At 41.0% G+C, this 14,696-nt stretch overlaps 1 protein-coding gene across 3 annotated transcripts in view; it reads right to left on the reverse strand.

Moving 5' to 3' along the window:
- Positions 1-5,182: 5,182 nt before the first annotated feature.
- ZNF280C (zinc finger protein 280C) overlaps positions 5,183-14,696 on the reverse strand; it is a 65,585-nt gene continuing 56,071 nt past the window's right edge. For all 3 annotated transcript variants that reach the window (XM_066356447.1, XM_066356448.1, XM_066356446.1), the window contains exons 17-20: positions 8,806-8,865; positions 5,725-5,843; positions 5,539-5,574; positions 5,183-5,427 (exon numbers count right to left, since the gene is read on the reverse strand). In XM_066356447.1, the coding sequence (XP_066212544.1) occupies positions 5,417-5,427; positions 5,539-5,574; positions 5,725-5,843; positions 8,806-8,865 (226 nt within the window). In that variant the 3' untranslated portion in view covers positions 5,183-5,416. The remainder of the gene's footprint in view (positions 5,428-5,538; positions 5,575-5,724; positions 5,844-8,805; positions 8,866-14,696) is intronic.

Below are 14,696 nucleotides of genomic sequence, written 5' to 3' on the forward strand. Positions count from 1 at the left end.
GAGGGTGTGTTCCCGGGCTTGAGACTAAGACATTCAAGACTACGTTGATTTGCTGGCAGCTGATGCTGGATGCCAGGGCGTGAGCTGATGAAACCAATCTTAACTCAGGTGCGAGCTGAGCCTGGGGAGAGGCCCCTGAGGAGCAAATCGCCCCCTAGGAGAGGCCAACACAGGGGGTGGGAAGTCTAGGAATGGGCTAGGTCGGACAATTGGAACGTAAAACAAATTATATATATTGATTTTAGATACAGAAGGAAGGCAGAGACAGAATTGACGTTTGTATGTAGCCTGACAGAGGACAGAACTGGCAACCTCTGTGCATCAAGAGGATGCCCTAACCATCTGGTCTGCCTGACCAAGGCCAATTAGAACTTTTTAAAAAGGTATTTTAGACTGACCAGTGGTGGCACAGTGGAGAGTGTTGACCTGGGCCTTTGACGTCCCAGGCTCGAAATCCTGAAGTCACCGGCTTGAGCGCGAGATCATCAACATGATCCTATGCTCGCTGGCATGACCAAGTGCGCTCAGCTGGACTCCCCGTCAAGGCCCATACGAGAAGCAATCAACGAACTAAAAATGTCGCAACTGTAAGTTGAGGCCTCTCATGTCTCTCCCTTCCTGCCTCTCAATAAATAAATAAGGTCTTTCGTAAAAGCTTCTTGTAGTATTTGAGAGATGGAAAGGGATAACCTCTAAGATTTTTAACAGTTTTTCATTTCCATGAACAAATAGTACGATCACGCACTAGCTCTAGTTGATGGCCATGTACATTTTAAGCCAGCTATGAAGATAATAAAAGTTTCAGATCTCTGGATAAGGAATGCTTGTCTACCAGAAATCAGCTTTGAAACTGCAGATCTCCCGCTAAAGAAAATGCTCAGATTTGACTAAAACCAGGACAGGGAGGATGATGTTTCCATAGGTGAACAAGTCAGTACTTCCTGATACCCTTTTACTTTTAGAATTACAATTGGCCTGTTTGCTCATCAGTAAAATGGGATTGAATATCATCACGTGTTTTTTTGGATATTTAAATAAGAAATATTATGTGTGTGAAATCTAGATTATGAATAAACATTTGTATTATACTTTATTCAATTCCCTTGATATAGAGAGCACTGGGAAGAAACAAAAATGGAAGGCCATTCAGGTTTTCCAGATCATTTTTAAAAATAAGGCTGTGTTGCATACACGTTTCTTCACCTCTATCACCACACTGTTGTCTGTGTTATATACAAGCTTCTTTTTTGCTTAATCCCTTCATCTTCTGTTATTCAGTCCAACTCCCCTCCCTTCTAACAGCTGCCAGTCTATTCCATGTATCCATGTCTGTTTCTATCTTGTTTTTCACTTTAATTTGTTATGTTCCACACGAGTGAGATCATAATGTATTTGTCTTTCTCTAGCTGGCTTATCTCACTTAGCATAACTTCCAGGTCCATCCATATCACAAAAGGTAGGATTTCTTTTTTTATTAATTTTTTTAGAGACAGGAAGGAAGGGAGGGGGAGATGGAGAGAGGAAGTATGAAGGAGTGGGAAGCATCTACTTGTGGTCGCATCTTCTATGTGCCTTGACTGGGCTAGCTCTGCCCAGATGGTTAGATAGATTTCCCCGATTCCGCCCTTGGTCTCTTGAAGCTTATTTTCAAGATTGCAGATGGACTGATTATGTTAAGATTATATTTAAGGATTTTTATTTACTTATTGAATTTTAGATAGAGGGGAGGGGAAGAAGCAGGAAGCATCAATTCATAGTAGTTGCTTCCCTTATGTGCCTTGATCGGACAAACTCAGGATTTCGAACTGGCAATCTCAGCATTCCAGGTTGATGCTTTATCCACTGTGCCACTACAGGTCAGGCTATTTAAGGACTTTTTAAAAACAAACAAACTGAGGTGTAAAACACTCCTCTACTCAAAATCCACTAATGGCTTACTATCCAAGAATAAAAGCCAAGTCCTCACAATTGCCTTTAAGGCTCATACTCCATGGTCCATATCACCTCTCAGGACCCATACTGTACTGCTCTCTCCTGCACCATGCTCCCCCTCAACTGCAGCCCCATTAGTCTTGTTGCTGTTCCTTGAGTCAGGTAGAATCCTCTTTCAGAGCCCCCGCTTCCCTTCTACATCACTATGTTAGCTGTACAGTTCTTTCAGGTTAGGTTAAAGAAGACACTGCGCCTTAATATTCCTAGTTTGCTAAGTTTTTTTGGGTTTTTTTTTAAGTGAGAGGAGAGTTGATAAGACTCCACATGCACCCCAACTGGGATCCACCTGGCAAACCATCTGGGGCCGATGCTCTTTTATCATCCAAGCTATTTCTAGTGCTTAAGGCTGACAGACTAACCGAGCTATCCCCAGCAACTGCGGCCATGCTCCAACCGAGCTACTGGCTGCAGGAAGGGAAGACGGAGAGAAGGGGAAGAGGGTGGGGAAGAGAAATGGATGCTCACTTCTGTTGTATGTCCTGACCGGGAACCAAACCTGGGATGTCTATACACTGGGCTGATGCTCTATCCACTGAGCTACCAGTCATGGCCATGAAAACAGCCAATTTTGAAGATTTTGGAAAGTCATTTACAGTGGAATCAGTCTGTTAAATGAAAAGTAATAGATTCAACTCTTTTGATTATGAATTGCGAAAATTAGACTAATTAACAAGTAGTCATTAAAATTAGCTTTCAATAGTTCTGTTTTAGGCTGAACAGTTGTGTTCAGCCCAACTGTCCATTCATACACTGAAACCTAACTCCCAACATAATGGTATTTGGAGATGGGAGGGTATTAAGCCATGAGGGTGGAGCCAGCATGAGTGCAGCTTGTGCTATTTATAAAACAGACCCCAAAGAGTTTTCTTGCCTTCTACCATGTGAGGACACAGAAAAGTGATCGTGTGTAAAGCAGGTTCTCACTAGACACTTCATCTACCAGTATCTTGATCATGGACTTTCTAGCTTCTAGAACTGTGAAAAATAAATTTTACTGTTTATAAAACAACCCAGTCTATGATAATCTGTTAAAGCAACCCAAATGGACTAAGGCAGTTTCAAAGTATAGTTCAAGAGTTGTGATGTTAAGAGAAGAAAAACCACTCATAATTGAATCAAGAAACTTCAGAGCCTGCCCACGTTCATGGTTATTAAGATCACAAAGGAACCCTCGGCAGCCTTTAAGAAATTATGAGTAAAGACAAATAGTGAGCTTTTATTTTTTTTTATTTTATTATTTTATTTTTTTCATTTTTCTGAAGCTGGAAACAGGGAGAGACAGTCAGACAGACTCCCGCATGCGCCCGACCGGGATCCACCCGGCACGCCCGCCATGGGGCGATGCTCTGCCCACCAGGGGGCGATGCTCTGCCCATCCTGGGCGTCGCCATGTTGCAACCAGAGCCACTCTAGCGCCTGGGGCAGAGGCCAAGGAGCCATCCCCAGCGCCAGGGCCATCTTTGCTCCAATGGAGCCTCAGCTGCGGGAGGGGAAGAGAGAGACAGAGAGGAAAGCGCGGCGGAGGGGTGGAGAAGCAAATGGGCGCTTCTCCTGTGTGCCCTGGCCGGGAATCGAACCCGGGTCCTCCGCACGCTAGGCCGACACTCTACCGCTGAGCCAACCGGCCAGGGCCAATAGTGAGCTTTTAACTGTGCTGTAGGAACACAATGGTACGTGCACTTGATAAGCTCTCAGTCTGTAGGCTAGGTGGTCAAACTTCCATTTAAGGAGCAAAGCAATGTTCCTAGCTATATGATAAAATATATAGCTTTATATGTTCTTAGAAAATAACTCCTGAGGCACTTCAACAATACACGTTTTATTAAAAAAATAACATCAAAACTGTTCAGCAAATCTATAATCAATGTAACCAAAATAAACAAACACCAAATTAAAAAAAATATACATCTATATATATATATGGGCAAGAAACAAGTGCAATTTTTTGGTCCCAATATTTTTGAATATATTATCTTTATCCAAAGGGATTACATTAATGGCTAAGAAGATATTATGTATTAGATGTACAGAAATGTAATTTGAAGACGTTTTCAAGGTGTTAAAATTACCAGCATGGCAGCAGGGAAGGAGGGGATATCGAGAAGCCCCTCACCCGCCCATGGGTGGTACAGAAAGTCTTTTTTTTGCCAATTCTTTATGTTGCTGAACTTACAATCACTAAAGTAATGTTAACAATATTCCTAAGATGGACAGAGGAAGTAAAACATCTTACGGTCTGAACAATTACCAAATTGAGAAACTATATAAAATCTGTAGAGAATTTTAAGGGATTTTTAACAAAAGAAATACACAAAAAGTTTTAAAGAAAAGAGATAAAAGTAGACATAACAAAAGAGACATCAATAAATTTGCTGAAGAACAACATAAAACCACGAAATATTAAACTTTAAAAAATACTAGTACTGTCATAAAATCCTAGGGTTAATACTGGATAAAACTTTAAATGACCGTACAAAGAATTGTAACCTTGGAAGTGTAATTTTAGAAGCACAATTTGCCCAAGAGCACACAGGTAACCACGGTTCCCTACACAGCCAGTTTTTATATCCCTTGGCTGTATGCATGCTAGAAGGAGACTCAAGGAAAGCAGCCAGGACAATTAAACTCCAACTCGGGTGACAAAGCTGTGATCCGAAGGGCTTTCTTGGTCAGAACTGACCCGTAGGCTTAAGATCGAGAACCAAAGCCCCCACTGGGAAGCTGTGCTCAATTGGGTGGGCCTTGAGGTCATCTCTTGCTAATCAGTGTCAGCCAGTCACGAAGGAAAGAGCTTTCCCCAAGATCTGATTTCCAAAGGCCACAACCTAGAGGAGGTCTCAAAGGTAAAGGATTCACATTCCTTGCAAAGAGAGGATAGGCATCAGTTGTGTCCAACGACAGGGGACACCGGCCAGGAGTACCCTGGACATTTTTTGAAATTTTTGTGTTGCTTTTGCATCTGAAAAATAGAACAACCACAGACACAAAACGAGAAGACAACTATCTGACCTCAAAATGTAAGATTTATAGGAAATGAACTAAGGAATCAGACAAAACAGACAAAAACAGATGAATAGCCACATCATTTAGAATGCAATATTCTGAAGGCAAGCACAGCAGAGAAGAACACAAATTATTTTAAGCAAAGCAAGAAAGAGCACAGCAAACAAAGTTCTTTTTGGAGGGAGCCAACTGGAGAAAAAAAGTATATGTTAAGATACATATATTAACCGGACACAAAGATACGGTGGAGTAGGAACTAGTGCCGCCTGGCAGCTGGAAGGAGCCGAGGAATGAGAGCTAGTGTCATGAACTCGGCTGTCTAACCACTTTCATGTGAGCAAACACTTCAGAACTCTGAACTTAGGAAATTCCAACTTGTCTCGCACCAGGCTGCATGAACTCCATAGAGCAGGGATCTGTTTCAACAAGCAGCTTTAAAAACAAAAACAAAAATAATATTTTTCATTTCTCAGAACAATACATTAACAATATGCAATAGTGCTAAAATTCATCAAAGAAAAATGCACTGAATGAAAAACTTACTCCGGCGTGTTTTCCGAGTTGAGGTCCTTCTGGGAACTGAAATTAGAAGAAGAATTTTACATTTAAAATAGCATATACGGTAAGTGAGACTATCAATTTAATAAAATTAAGACCCCACATTGTGTCTGATTAAAAATAAAGGACTAAATATCAGAAATTCAAAGTAACGCAATTATATATACGTACCAGTCTCTGTTACAACTTGGCAAGTATGAGTTTTGCGTTGACTTAAGTGCTTAGCCATACGATCTAAACTAGAAGAATCAGTCAGGAAATCACATTTAAGGCACACTAAAGTAATGCCCCTATGAAAATAAGAAGACAGAAAGAAAAGGTTTTTATCTTTTATAAAAATCCATATACAGGTTCAATAATTATTTTTCCAAGTAGTAATTCTTGATTTGCTTTTTATGCATCATGACTATCCCTTTTCAATTTTGTTACATAACCCTGATATATCTGAAATGGTGCTTTAGAAAACAGCATAGCCATGTCTAAGTTAGACTAACAGTTGGTGCTTTATAAACTGTTCCTTCTCAGACCAGCTGCTAAAAGAGTCAAGAGACCTAAAGCCCAGTTGTGGCCACACTAACAACTTGTATGACTGTACAAGGCACACTCTTCCTGTGCCTTAGCCTATCTGCAAAGCAAGACTAGGGCAGTCATTCACCAGACATCTGCTGAGGACCTTCTGTATACACTCCATGGAGCCTACAATCTAAAATCTTAAGAGACAATAAAATCAGAAAAAAAGGGGAAGGCTTTAAAAAGCATTTAATAGCCTGAGCAGGAGGTGGTGCAGTGGATAGAGTGTTGGACTGGGACGCAGAAGACCCAGGTATGAGACTCTGAGGTCACCAGCTTGAGCGCGGGCTCATCTGGTTTGAACAAAGCTCACCAGCGTGGACCCAAGGTCGCTGGCTCGAGCAAGGGGTTACTCAGTCTGCTGAAGGCCCACAGTCAAGGCACATATGAGAAAGCAATCAATGAACAACTAAGGTGTCGCAATGCACAACGAAAAACTAATGATTGATGCTTCTCATCTCTCTGTCCCTGTCTATCCCTCTCTCTGACACTCAATCTGTTTCTGGAAGAAAAAAAAAAAGCATTTAATAATTTATTGAATAATAATAATGTAATTATTATTATTAGCTTAACAAAGCATTAATACTTTTTAGTTAATTTTAAATGGAAATACTTGAAATGTAAGCACTTCACCGCTACAGCAATAAAACCCGGTAGCACCTAGACTGCCCTCTTCCCTGCAGCTCTAGTCTGAACTGTCCCGTGTATTTACACCTGGCTGTCACGGGGAGCCGTCAGAAACGACCATCAGAAACCTGAAGTTGTGTGTTTTCCTCCCCACCCCTGACAATTCCTCCTGAACAGTCTCTCTTATGTGTCATGTCCCCAAAACACAAAGGCTCAAAATTGTAGGTATCTCAATTTTTTCCTTAAAACTGTATTTCAAACATTTAGTAATATTAACAATTTGTTGAGCGTTTTTGGTGTCAGGCTGAGAGTTTTAGACATGCGATCTTATGTAAATCTTACAGAAACCCCAAGAAGTAGGTGCTATAATTATATAATGATAGGGTCAGGTTTGATGACTTACCGAGGACAGACCAGGTTTGAAACTCAGCCCTTGGATTCCAGAGCCCATGTTCTTAAAAATGATCCAGTACTACCTCACCCCCTTAACCCAGGCTCGGACTAAATTCATCTTAACTACCGTGATAGTCTTAGTCTACATGCCTTATACAGCTACAAGTCACCCTTTAGACCCTCCAAACTGCTCTTTCCTCAGTGCTCTTGAGTCTACACAAAATACCAGTGGTTTCTCCAATGTCCTAAATTAAAAGTCCAAATTTCCTAATCTTTTTCAAGGATTCCACAATCTGGATATAAACTATTCCCCCAGATTTTTTTGTGTGTGTGTCAGAGACAGAGAGAGTCAGAGAGAGGGACAGGTAGGGACGGACAGACAGACAGGAAGGGAGAGAGATGAGAAACATCAATTCTTTGTTGCGGCTCCTTAGTCGTTCATTGATTGATTTCTCATATGTGTCTTATCCGGGGGGCTACAGCAGACCAGGTGACCCCTTGCTCGACCTTGGGCTCAAGCTGGTGAGCCTTGTTCAAACCAGATGAGTCCGTGCTCAAGCTGGCAACCTCGGGGTCTCGAACCTGGGTTCTCCGCATCCCAGTCCGATGCTCTATCCACTGCGCCACCGCCTGGTCAGGCTCCCCCAGATTTTGATCTTAATATTATTTATATGAACTTCATGCTCCGTCCAAACAGTATTATGACTTCAGCCTTTTTCCTTTCTGCATGTTTTTTTACAGAGACAGAGAGAGAGTCAGAGAGGGGGATAGATAGGGACAGAGAGACTGGAACGGAGAGAGATGAGAAGCATCAATCATCAGTTTTTCGTTGCAAGACTTTAGTTGTTCATTGATTGCTTTCTCATATGTGCCTTGACCGTGGGCCTTCAGCAGACCGAGTAACCCCTTGCTTGAACCAGCGACCTTGGGTCCAAGCTGGTGAGCTTTTTGCTCAAACCAGATGAGCCCGCACTCAAGCTGGCGACCTCAGGGTCTTCAACCTGGGCCCTCCACATCCCAGTCTGACGCTCTATCCACTGCGCCACTGCCTGGTCAGTCTTCCTTGCTGCATTTTTATTCAAGCTATTTCTTCCACCTGGAATGCTCTTATTTCTCTTTGTATAAGTAAAAACCTCTCCTCTGTAATCATCAGCTCTCAGGGTGCTCATTACAAACCTCCTTGTATTACTGTAGTTAAATTTAGTGATTCTGAGTTAAATGTGTGAGGTATAACCGAAATTAATTATTACTACCTTAGATAGGCTCATCAACAGTTCCTCCTGCATACAGTAAACAAGTTGTGTACTTTATTTTAAAAAGAAAAAAAAATCTCACAAATTCTAAAGCTATATATTAATCAAAACAAAAAAAGTGTTATACACTTTACCAGGTATCTTAAATATCTCTAGAATTCAAGCATTGTTGGAGAGTCCTGTTTTCAATTTTTTAAAACAAACCCATGAAAGTTTCATCTTAATTACTAACATCACTGAAAATTTAGCCAGAGACTATATCCCCCCTTTGACTAAGGGTAAAATGAATAGAACTCTATCATATCCAGTAGCAATCACTCCATTTTCCACACTAGGCACTCTGATAGCAGGTTAAGAAAAGTTACTGTAATATTTCAACAGATGAAATGGATAAAGATCAACAAGTTACCTGACAGTTCCACAATGCCTCCTAATGAGAGACGGTTTAGTTAAATAGCTGCTGTGAGAGCTGGAGAGATAAGAGAGAAATGACATTGTATTACACAATAAGTCATATTAATTTTACGACCATATTTCAAATATTTGTTTAGTTTATTAGTTTTGAATAAAAGACCCAGGTCTAAATTACAAAATTCTATTAGTCATCTGTTTACCTCAAAAGATTACATTTCACTTTATCTGTGTATTTTCTAACAATATATTTCCCTGAGAGCATTCTTTTTTTTTTTTTTTTTTTTTTTTTTTAAGGAAACACTATATATTAAGCAAAGCAGCAGAAAATAGGACTATCAACACCCACAACAGAGATCTTTGAGGGAAGAATAAAAAACCTGACCATTCAGGCAAAACATAGTTAAGTGGCCCTTGTGCAAATGAGATCAGTTTACCTGCTTCTTGGAAGAAATACCCTAGGCTCGTCCACAGTGTCATAGATGGGGCCGATGGCCCTGGGCACCTTCAGCCTTCAGTGGCAAACCCCAGCTTTCTGGGCAAGGTTAGGTCATAGGTGGCTGGAGCAGGGCTGGAAGAGACTGAACCCTCCCTTAGAGGAGCGAGGGGGAAGCCTACCTTCCAGTGTCCCTGTTTCCTCACAGCAGAGGCATGTAAGCCTGGCAGGCTTTAGCTCAATGACCTTCCTTTCCACTATTGAAGCAGGACCCAGATGGCATCCTATGAGACCCCTTTGGGGCGTTGGAGCCTTTAAGGGTGTATCCTAAAAGCTGGTAGTTCCCCTGATCTCTATTGGGCTTTTTCTGCCTCTAGGTATCTTAAAAGCCATGCTCAGAAGATCTCGCTGAGGGGTTTGAGGATCCCCATCTGCCTATATAAATCTTTTCCATATATCTGGAGCTATTTGGAAAAAGACAAAACAGTGTTATTAGCTGGATCTAATAAAGAAGGTAGTAGTTTGCAGGTGAAAAAGATTTGGTGTCTCCTGTTCATCAGCATTCAAAAGAAATGTAAAAAAAATTTTTTTTAAGTAAAAAGTATGATATGGTAGACCCGTAGGAGTTCCAGGATATGACTACCCCCTTTAAAAAAATTTTTTTTTTTAAATTGACCTTAAAATGTTTGCTGAGTACACTTTAATAATACCTTAACTTTAAAGATTGTAAGCATGACAAAATACAGTGAATGCTTTTGCCCCATATGCAGGAGCATTTTCAGTTTAGCCAGTTTAGGAAATCCAATAGAACAATGCATACAGACAATGAGCTATAACATGCTTAGCAGCCTCTCCTGTTCTGACAGAGGTTACTATAGATCCGGAATATGTATCCACTGTAATGTGGACATACGACTGTTTGCCAAATGAAGATATATGAGTAACATCCATCTGCCAAAGTTGTCCTGATAGGGGTCCTTGAGGGTTAACTCTAAATGAAGAGGCAGTATAGGACCCCTTGGACAGGATTTCCCAATCTGCCGTGCTGCTTCCCGAGAAAGTTGAAACTGTTTACACCAGACTGCAGCGTTCTGGTGATGAATAGTATGAGACTGACTTGCTCGGTCTGTCATGGTTGCTCTATATAATTTTCTTTTGGGTAGTTTGAACAACAAGGGCATTCCTAGGCCCTGGCCGGTTGGCTCAGTGGTAGAGCCTTGGCCTGGTGTGCAGAATTCCCGGGTACGATTCCCAGTCCGAGCACACAGAAGAAACGCCCATCTATTTCTCCACCCCTCTCCCTCTCCTTCCTATCTCTCTCTCTTCCCCTCCCGCAGCCAAGGCTCCACCGGAGCAAAGTCACCCCGGGCACTAAGGATGGCCCCACGGCCTCTGCCTCAGTCACTAGAATGGCTCTGGTTGCAAAAGAGCAACACCCCAGATGGGCAGAGCATTTCCCCCTGGTAGGCATGCCAGGTGGATCCCGGTCAGGTGCATGGCGGAGTCTGTCTGACTGCCTCCCCATTTCCATCTTCAGAAAAATACAAAAAATAAATAAATAAAAGAAAAAAATACAACAATAAAAAAATAAATAAAAGAGAAAAAAAAAGAAAAGAAAAAAAAAGGGGGGGCATTCCCTTGTGCTAAAGCTCCAGGGATCATGGAGTGAGCTTGAGTATGTCCTATGAAACATGGAGCTCTATGTTGACATATAAGTCTCTGAAGAAGGAGGAACTGCTGAAATAGTTCATCAGCATTTGTCCCTAAGACAGCAAGCAGTCTTTATAGTGGAAACACCATAAGTAAATATTTGCTGTCTGTCTATACATTAAAGGGGGAATATGGCAAATGCTGAAAAGCCATGATCTTTGTGCCCCTCCCCTCCCCCAACCCCCTCCCTCTCCTCCCCCCACCCTGTAACCCCAACACTGTTGTCCATGTCTCTGAGTCTCATCTTTATGTCCCACCTATGTATGGAATCCTATAGTTCTTAGTTTTTCTGATTTACTTGTTTCGCTCAGTATAATGTTATCAAGGCCCATCCATGTTGTAAAAGATCCTATGTCATCATTTCTTATGGCTGAGTAGTATTCCATAGTATATATTGATATATACCAAAGCTTTTTTTTTTAATTTATTTTTTATTTTTATTTTTATTTTTTGTATTTTTCTGAAGCTGGAAACGGGGAGAGACAGTCAGACAGACTCCCACATGCGCTCGACCGGGATCCACCTGGCATGCCCACCAGGGGGCGACGCTCTGCCCACCAGGGGGCAATGCTCTGCTCCTCTGGGGCGTCTCTCTGTTGCGACCAGAGCCACTCTAGCGCCTGGGGCAGAGGCCAAGGAGCCATCCCCAGCGCCCGGGCCATCTTCGCTCCAATGGAGCCTCGCTGCGGGAGGGGGAGAGACAGAGAGGAAGGAGAGGGGGAGGGGTGGAGAAGCAGATGGGCGCTTATCCTGTGTGCCCTGGCCGGGAATCGAACCCGGGACTTCTGCACGCCAGGCCGACGCTCTACCACTGAGCCAACCGGCCAGGGCCTATACCAAAGCTTTTTAATCCACTAGTCCTCTGATGGACACTTGGGCTATTTCCAGATTTTTGCTATTGTGAACAATGCTGCCATAAACATGGGGGTGCATTTCTTCTTTTCAAACAGTGCTGTGGTGTTCTTAGGGTATATTCCTAAGAGTGGTATAGCTGGGTCAAAAGTCAGTTCGATTTTTATTTTCTTGAGGAATCTCCATACTGTTTTCCACAGTGGCTGCACCAGTCTGCATTCCCACCAGCAATGCAGGAGGGTTCCCTTTTCTCCACATCCTCGCCAGCACTTATTCTGTGTCGTTTTATTGATGAGCGCCATTCTGACTGGTGTGAGGTGATATCTCATTGTGGTTTTAATTTGCATTTCTCTAATCATTAGTGAAGTTGAACATGTTTTCATATGCCTATTGGCCATCTGTGTGTCCTCTTTGGAGAAGTGTCTATTCATTTCTTTTGCCCATTTTTGGATTGGATTGTTTGTCTTCCTGGTATTAAGTTTTACAAGTTCTTTATAAATTTTGGTTATTAACCCCTTATCAGACGCAATGTCAAATATATTCTCCCATTGTGTAGTTTGTCTTTTTATTCTGTTCTTGTTGTCTTTAGCTGTGCAAAAGCTTTTTAGTTTGATAAAGTCCCATTTGTTTATCCTGTCTTTTATTTCACTTGCCTGTGGAGACAAATCAGCAATATTGCTGCAAGAGATGTCAGAGAGCTTACTGCCTATGTTTTCTTCTAATATGCTTATGATTTCACGGCTTACATTTAAGTCTTTTATCCATTTTGAGTTTATTTTTGTGAGTAGTGTAAGTTGGTGGTCTAGTTTCATTTTTTTGCAGGTAGCTGTCCAATTTTCCCAACACCATTTGTTGAAGAGGCTGTCTTTACTCCATTTTATTTCCTTATCTCCTTTGTCAAATATCAGTTGTCCAGAGCTGTGGGTTTATTTCTGGGTTCTCTGTTCTGTTCCATTGATCTATGTGCCTGTTCTTATGCCAGTACCATGCTGTTTTGAGTACAATGGCCTTATAATATAACTTGATATCTGGAAGTGTGATACCTCCCACTTTATTCTTCCTTTTCAAGATTGCTGAGGCTATTCGTGTTCTCTTTTGGTTCCATATAAATTTTTGGAATATGTGTTCTGTATCTTTGAAGTAAGTCATTGGTATTTTAATTGGTATTGCATTGAATTTATAAATTGCTTTGGGTGTCTAGTAGTTTTTTGACTGAGATTTTAGGGTTTTCTATATACAATATCATGTCATCTGCAAATAATGATAGTTTTACTTCTGCTTTTCCAATTTGGATGCCTTTTATTTATTTTTCTTGTCTGATTGCTGTGGCTAGGACTTCCAGGACTATGTTGAATAAGAGTGGAGAAAGGGGACACCCCTGCCTTGTTCCTGATCTTAAGGGTATTGCTTTTAATTTTTGCCCATTGAGTATGATGTTGGCTGTGGGTTTGTCATAGATGGCCTTTATCATGTTGAGGTATGTTCCCTGTATTCCCACTTTGCTGAGAGTTTTGATCATGAATGGGTGCTGGATTTTATCAAATGCTTTTTCTGCATCTATTGAAATTATCATGTGGTTTTTCTCCTTTCTTTTGTTTATGTGATGAATCACATTGATTGATTTGCGAATATTGTACCAGCCTTGCCTCCGAAGAATAAATCCCACTTGATCATGGTGTATGATTTTTTTCATGTATTGCTGGATCCGGTTTGTTAATATTTTGTTGAGGATTTTTGCATCTAAGTTCACCAGGGATATTGGCCTATAATTTTCTTTTTTTGTGTTGTCTTTGCCTGGTTTTGGAATCAGAATTATGCTCGCCTCATAAAAGGAGTTTGGAAGTCTTCCTTCCTCTTGAATTTTTTGAAATAGCTTGAGAAGGATAGGAGTTAGTTCTTCTTTGAATATTTGGTAGAATTCACTTGTGAAGCCATCAGGCCGTTGAGAGCATTCTTAAATGATCAGTACCCTCACTATTATTTATATAAGAAATCTCAAAGTTAAAAATACAAACCAGCTAATAAAAATTGCCAACTATTAAGAGTTGAACACACTCTAAAAGTTATTTTCTAATAATGTATTTTCTACAATAACTGTTACAAATAATAATCACTTTCTAAATCTTAACATACATACTTACTAAGTAGGGACAATCTGAATGATCCTCAAAGTAAATGTTATTTGGACTAAATGACTTTACTTACTATCAGTATAGTAAAATATTTAAGTAATCTTTTGCAATTACTAGGAGAGCTTTTAAGGAAAGCGAGTTAAGGGAAGCAGAGATCAGAAGTTAAAACAATAATTCCTTTACACACAGAACAGAAAACCATTATCCAAACTTTGCAGTCAATGGCATCAGCTCTTATATTCCCTTTCATACTGGTAAGGCCTGGACAGTGTAGCTCATCTGGTTACTGTCCCCACTATGCTAAGGTTGTAGGTTTGATTCCCAGTCAGGGCACAGACAAGAATCAACCAATAAATGCATAAAGAAGTGGAACAAATCGGTGTCTCCTTTCCCTCCCTCCCTCCTTTCCTCTTGCTCTACAATCAGTAAGTAACATTTAAACTGAAAAAGTTTTCTTTGTATCAGGAAGCCAGGCAGGATTAGCTAGGGTTGGGACAGCACAGCAGTATTTAATTTTAATTGATTTTATAGAGAGAAAGGGAGAGAGCCAGAGAGACACTGATTTGTTGCTGCACAGTGTGGTCCAGGGACCAGCAGTGTCTGCATTACCCAGGAGCTTATTAGAAATATAAAGTCTCAGGTTCCACTCCACTTTTACCAGATAAATCTCTGGGAGTATGGCCTAGAAATAAATTTCATCAAGTTTTTCAGGTGATTATTATACACAGTAAGTTTCGGGAAGCACTAGCCCTAGTTTGC

Source organism: Saccopteryx leptura, chromosome X, assembly GCF_036850995.1.
Source record: "Saccopteryx leptura isolate mSacLep1 chromosome X, mSacLep1_pri_phased_curated, whole genome shotgun sequence".
Lineage (NCBI taxonomy): Eukaryota > Metazoa > Chordata > Mammalia > Chiroptera > Emballonuridae > Saccopteryx > Saccopteryx leptura.